The following is a 7,017-nucleotide window of genomic DNA, read 5'->3' on the forward strand; positions in this document are numbered from 1 at the left end:
AATCAATCCACCAGCCACCAGCGTCAGTAGTTGCAGCATTGCACTCAATGACGCCGATGAACTCCCGCTTACCGGATCCTCCTTGTTCCGGGCGTTTGGGACCGCCCTTATTCTTCGCCTGTGGACAGTTGGCTTTGAAGTGGCCGAACTTCCTACAGATATAGCATGATCCAGGAGGTCCTTTCTTACCGCGAGCACGTTGCTGGCCAGGTCCTTTGAAGGAAGGCTTGACAGGTCCAAACTGATGAGTTCCTTGTGCCTTGCGATAGTGAGCTGCATTTGCTTCTTCTTGCTGCACAAGGTTCACATCTGAACCTTTTCTTCTAGCTAGTAAATCCTGTTCCATTGCTAACTGGGCTGGCAAGTCAATAACACTTAATGTTCCAATTTATACCTAAAGTTGGCAGCCAACATTAAGTGCAAGACTAACAAAATAGTTGACACCTGGCAATTTCCAGGAATTACAGATCCTCGGAAGCTATTCCTAGCCATGACAATCATCTTGTTCACATGTTCGGTAACATCTTCACCTTCTTGCATACGTCTTGAATTAAATCTATGCATCAAGAGCTGTATGTTCACCTCAGAGGTAGTGTCATACTTCTCTTTAACTGCAAGCCACATTTCCTTAGCCGTATTATAGTTTTCAAAAATTTTGATTAAACTATCCTCCATGAACATTAACATTAGGCTTTTAGCCTTATTGTCCTTAAGCTGCCACTGATCAAGCTCCCTTTTCTGAGCGTCAGTGGGATTATCACCAAGAGTTGGTGCAAAAACATCTAGGACACTATCTAGATTGTCATGGATAAGTCCGTACTTAATCTTCCTATGCCACATATCATAGTTGGAACCATTAAGGCGTTCTATCTTTGCCAGTTCAGATGCAATCAACTTACTAGCCATGACGATAATAAAGCTGTATGATATTTCAAATAGAATTGATTTTAGATTACTAAAGAATAAAAAATTAACTTAAAAAAAATAACTTAAGTAGTTGATATTAAAACTTTTTTTTTTTTTTTTGAATTTTATACTGTAACTGTAATAATAAAATATAAAGATAAAATATTAAAAAATATAATAACAACAAGATTAGTTAAAAATTCGGAATTTTCCACTGATGCACTTAGATGAGACCTATAATAATGGCAAAATGAGGTTCTTTATATGAACATACTTAGAAATAATGGATTAATAAAAGAACTTATCCATTCCTGTCTTGTACTCTTCCACAAAAAAAAATACAAAACAAAAGTGCATCAACTATAAAAAAATAGAATGGATGGGTACTTACAGAGCAGGTGCGGATAAAGAGTATTATAAGGGAAAAAAAAAATTCTAGAAAACGCAGCACCTCAAAACTCTCCCAAATAAAAATAGAAGGGATGGGTACTTACAGAGAGGCGGTGAAGGAAGAGTGGAATTTTTTTTTTTTAGAGAACTGCGTTCTTCCGGAGAGCAGCTGCGAACAAGTTGCTGCGTGGGTCGACGGGCGTGGATCTGCGGTTGTGGGGATCAGAAGACGGTGTTACTAGGCGGAGCCTGGGGCTGCCTTAGAGGAGCAGATCGGGTCTGGGAGAGGAGATCAGGTCTGGGAGGAGTTTTTTCTTTTGAAGGCTTGAAGTTGTTGGTCGGAGCGGCGATCGCCTCCAGAATCGTCGAATTTGAGGGAGACAGCGACGGAAAAATTAGGATTTGGGAATCGTACCAATGCTCTGATACCAGTGAAAGATCAAGGGAAGGATGTTATTTGGGGACTCCGGTAGAGATTGTTCTCTTTTTTGTGTACCACAGAGGAGAGGAACTCCTCTCTATTTATGGGCGTGCCATCCCCCCCTCCGTCCCCAAATAACCGCCCTGAAATCTCTCAATATCCCACGTTCTCCTCTTCTGCGTAAGACCCGATCTCCAACTTAAAATATCCCACGAATCGTGAGATATCTATCAACAACCGAGTCAGGTTCTTAACAGATCGGGTAACAAATTTGGCCCATGAGGCCAAAACCACTTACAAGAAGAGGGGGAGAGGAGGAAGGAGATGTGTTAAAAAAGGAGGAATGAGGAGCCATGGCCATTAGATGTAGAAAAAAAAGAATGGAAGAGATGAGGGCATTTTGGGATTTTTTTTTATTTTTTATTCTCTTTGTATACTTAGTTGCTAGGGAATAATTACTAAAGAAAGGCTGCAGCACATGGGAAAAAGTTAGAGGGGCTGCAGCACATCAAGTTATTACTTTTAGGGCCTTGACACAGTTTTCACTTCTAAAAGACATTTGTGTAAGTTGGAACTGTTTTGAATATTTTGTACATTTTTACTTTATATACTACTCTGCATCCTCTATCTCTTCTTGAATATATATTGGGGATACTTTAGACTTTTGAATAGTGTTACTAACATGGTTTATGATAATTTTCAAATAATGGGTGATATATTTCTGCATATTCGAAAGTTTGTTACATTCTCTTAGTGCAAACACCCCAATATTTTGATAGTGGCAGTTTTGTGAAATTTACCCTTTTCTATCAGAGGAAAACTTAAAGAACATAACCAAACATACGTTTGATAAGCAAGTGAATAGAGTTTGTGAATACTCATATTCAATTCGTTTAATGTACAAATACCAAAAAGTAATTGATTTTACTCTGTTTGATAGTTATTCAACCAACTTCCCTCACTTAAAATTGTTCTCTATAATTATACTATCAATCCCAAAGTAAACAAATTTGTTTTAACTCTCTTTGGAATCTCTTATAACTTGGCTCTTGTTTTATCCCGGAGTTGTACCTCAGTGTAATCTTGTAAACTTGGAGGAGGCAAAAACATAAATATCCAAAAAAGTGGAGGTGTAGGAAATAATTTCCTCCTCTAAGTTTCAGTGCACGGGGAGGATTTCCTTTTGGAGGGCGAGCATTTTGGTGTGAATCAGATCCCTTGTATAGATGCTCAGTAGAATAGAGTTTCATTAATGAGAACATAAAGTTGGTCATTAATGAGACCCTTTCAGATTAAATGCTTGGATCTTGAGTAGAAATATAGCCAATCAAGACTTTATTTGATCCGTACCTTGGGCCCAAAAGTAACTATTATAATTCCCCATTCAGCATTTACTGGGGTATGTTGGGTCTTTGAAAATAGAATAATTTGCACAAAATGTTTTCATTTTTCGGATGCAAGAGGATGTTAAATCTTTATAGGATTTCTATTCAAAAAAAGTGATTTGACAGTATCTAATTTTCATTGTTTAATCATTCTAAATTGGCATTTTCCTTTCCATATCCAAATGTAAAATAATGCTGTCCTTTTTTGTCATCTCTTTGAAGCCTAATATTTTTGTAGAATTTTGTAGGAATAAGGGTACATATATTAATGCGTCTAACTCCTTCATGTCTTTTGCTAAGCATTCATTCTCATGTAAAACCAAAACGTGCGTATTTTTTAGCTGATTTCACTTTCCAACTTCTCCTAGCAATGCTGTGCATTACTTGCTGAAATGAAAATTAAAGGATTCTTTATGCTCATTTGGTGATCATAATTCATGCACAATATATACATGTCTTATAACTGTCATATTCTTAAAATTTTCATCTCGAATTTAATTCAGTTCACAGCAGTTCCTGTACTTACTTTCAAGCAGTAGTTCATTTGTTGCTTTTATATTAGAGCTTTTCTAGAAAGTCTTGAGTAGTACATATGAACCAACCTTTGAATTTTGACTTAAATTTCGTTATCACAGACGACGAACCCTCGCTTGCTGATGATGTAGCAGTCGACCAAGAAGGAAATGCATACATTACAGACGCGAAATCAAGCAAGATATGGAAAGTAGACATAAATGGGAAACTTGTCTCGGTCATAAGAAACAGCCTCTTCCGGATAAAAGAATGGCACAGTAACTTTGTCGCCCTCAACGGGATCATCTACCATCCCAACGGTTATCTCCTCGTTATCCACACAGCCAGCGGGAAACTGTTCAAGGTTTATCCTTCGACGGAACAGGTAGAGATTGTCAAAGTTACAGGCTCTCTCTTTATGGGAGATGGTTTAGAGATTCTGTCGACGAGCAAAATAGTAGTGGCTGGTTCTCTTGCTACCAGGATGGTTGAGAGTTTTGATGATTGGGAGACTGCAACGGTAACCGGGAGGTATGTGGGCCCTCTATACAGGATTGCGTCAGCGGCGACGGTGAAGGATGGGAAGGTGTATGTTAATCATCTTGTTGGAGGGGGTTTGAAGAAGAGGAGTCATGTGATTGCTGAGGCTGTTTTTACTCCTGCGAGTTCAATAAAGAAGATTATGGACTTTTTGTACTATTGATTGGGTATTTGTTTGATGATGAATGTTTTTTTTTTGGGTCAAGATGGTGAATGTATTTGGTTTTTCTTTTTCTCTCTCTCTTATTTTGAGTTTCTGCTAATAATTTGAGGATGATAAAATATATTTATCATGTTACCATCTTTTTTGGAGCTGATTGTATGGCCTCTTTGAACTCCACATAACATTATTTCTCCATTTTTGTTGAGATGTTCGCCTGGTAATCACATGATATTAAATTATCCTTTTATTCTAAGTTTAAGCCCTTTAATTTGAGGATAAATTAAAGAGTGACACCGTATGAGTTTCAGTAGACGTCAACGCTAATAAAATAGTGATACCACCATAATTCAAGAGGATACTTTCGCATATAACATTTATTTTTATTTTGTCCATTTTGTTGATGTCATTAGATGGTTCTCCGAGCTGTGAATTATGAAAGAGTAAGTTTCTTGAAACCTTGCATCTATCCACGACTTCTTTTATTCATTTTCTTGATTTATTTATTTCTCTTTGAGAGAAAAAAAAAATAGTTTGTTTTTTTATTGATTTCTTTGTCATTTCTGCCATTTAATTAAATGTACGAGTAAGATTATAATATGTCAGATTATCAGGTATTCTTTTCTATTATCTTTCTATTGTTATTTTTTCCCCCGACACTAAGTGGTTTTTTTATCAGATTCACCGTTTAATTTGTCACTCTTCTATCTAGAAGTGGAACATGGCCTTCTATGGACCCATTTGAAAGAAACATTTTTTTATTCTTTTTTGTTTTTTGTTTTTCTCAAGAAACTTTTGCAGCAGCATCCACAGTAGAGTCCCCACGTTGTTTGCAGCATCACCACCAGCAGAAGCCTTCAAGTTACTTGTCCTTGTGAAAGTCTATCATTAGATTATGACTCTGAAAATTTGAGAGTTATAGTTTTATATTCTTATATATCTTTACAAGTTGAGTATTTTTTATGGGCCATGTCAAGGATTTGAACCTAGATTGCTCTAATATTCTCTTAAATTAAGTCTCTCTATCCATTACACTGTAACTCCGAAGTTTTTGTGAATGTTGATGATTATATTTTTATATCCTAATATTACTCTAATATCAGCCACATTGTTCAATATAGGACTATATCTGGCAGACATATTCCCTAGCCGTAAGCACAAAGATATAAAAGACTTCATTATCTGATATCCAAGGAATGCAATTGCTTTTGATGAAACTAGCAAAATCGACCCCCGCGATGCCACAACATTAGCTTGAAAAAAAATCATAATAAATAATATTTTTAGTATTTGGTTCAAAAATACATCATACTTCTAACCACTTAGAAAAAAAATATACCAAATAGCATGAAAATGAAGTTAAAAAAGTACAAACCTCGATTTACATAATTGTTAGAAAAAACTTTAAGGTTTCAAAGTTAAAAAGGTGTAAACATTAAAGTGGTTTGTACTTTTTAACTTCTTTTGCACCCTCCAATTATGTTTACACCCTCCAATTTGCTAACAATTATGAAAATGGCACCCTCTTTTTTTGCAAAGCCTCTACCTCTAATGTGTAAGTCATTAAAGCCATCCTCATTATCTTTGCAAAATGTCTCTGGCCTCTCTGTAAACTACTCTAAGTCAAATCTCTTCTACCTTGAAAAAATTCCCCACAAAAGTACGCAATTAGCAAATATCCTTAAATGCTCTGTTGGATCCATTCCTTTCTCTTACCTAGGGCTTCTCTGAAAAGAGGATCTCTCACTAGACGTGAATGACAACCACTGCTTGATTCTTTCACTAAAAAACTTGCTCTATGGAAAAACAAATCCCTCTCCATAGGTGGCAGACTCACCCTCATCAACTCTGTCCTCTCATCCCTACCTCTTTACCATATGTCCTTTTTCAAGCTTCCTACCTGGCTCACTAAGGGATTAGAAGAAATTTCCTTGGGGGGGGGGCAGGGGGGCAACAATCAACCTAGCAAAGTCAAAAATCTGGTCAGATGGGGTGTTGTCTACAAAGGTAAAAGTTCAAGGGGGCTTGGTATCCTTGAATTACATTCTCTTAATCAGGCCCTCTTCTCTAAGTGGATTTGGAAGTTTTTCGACAGAGATTTTGTGATCAGTAGAGTTATATTCTCTATTTACTCTTCTAATTACTCCAACCTAGTTTCTAATCCTCCTAAGAGTCATGCATCTTAGTTCATCCACGATCTTCATGTTATCCATCCCCTTTCTTCAGTTTGTCTAGGTGGTCTTTAGGGGATGGCAACACATGCAAGTTCTGGTCTGATAAGTGGACTGGGGACAACTCCCTGAGTAGCCTTTTCCCTAAGGCTCATTCACTGGCTTTCTCTCTTGCTTGCTCTGCCATCTCCCAGGGCACATGGTCTCAACTCCTCTGGAAATGGCAATCTCTACTTAGAAGAGTCATCACTTCTAAGGACAGATCCAGCATTGCCCACCTTCTTGCCTTCATTGAACATGTTCAGCCTTCCAGACATTACCTCGACTAGGTCCGGTGGCCACATCACCCATCTGGTATCTATTCAGTTAAGTCTCTTTATTCTATCCTCAATAATGGAGGCATAGTATCCTAATTTTACCATTATATTTGGAAGTCATCAAGATGTTTCTTTTGATCCTTAGCAAGAATAACTTCAATCGAAAGCAAATTTGCTCCATAAGGGATGGTCAGGTAATCCCCTCTGCCCTTTA

At 37.3% G+C, this 7,017-nt stretch overlaps 1 protein-coding gene across 1 annotated transcript; it reads left to right on the forward strand.

Annotated features, from left to right (window-relative positions):
- Positions 3,680 to 4,453, forward strand: LOC109843720. Its single transcript, XM_020412672.1, has one exon. It carries the CDS (start codon positions 3,695 to 3,697, stop codon positions 4,316 to 4,318), a length of 624 nt encoding a protein of 207 aa, XP_020268261.1. The 5' UTR covers positions 3,680 to 3,694; the 3' UTR covers positions 4,319 to 4,453.

Source organism: Asparagus officinalis, chromosome 5 (assembly GCF_001876935.1).
Source record: "Asparagus officinalis chromosome 5, Aspof.V1, whole genome shotgun sequence".
Classification (NCBI taxonomy): Eukaryota; Viridiplantae; Streptophyta; class Magnoliopsida; order Asparagales; family Asparagaceae; genus Asparagus; species Asparagus officinalis.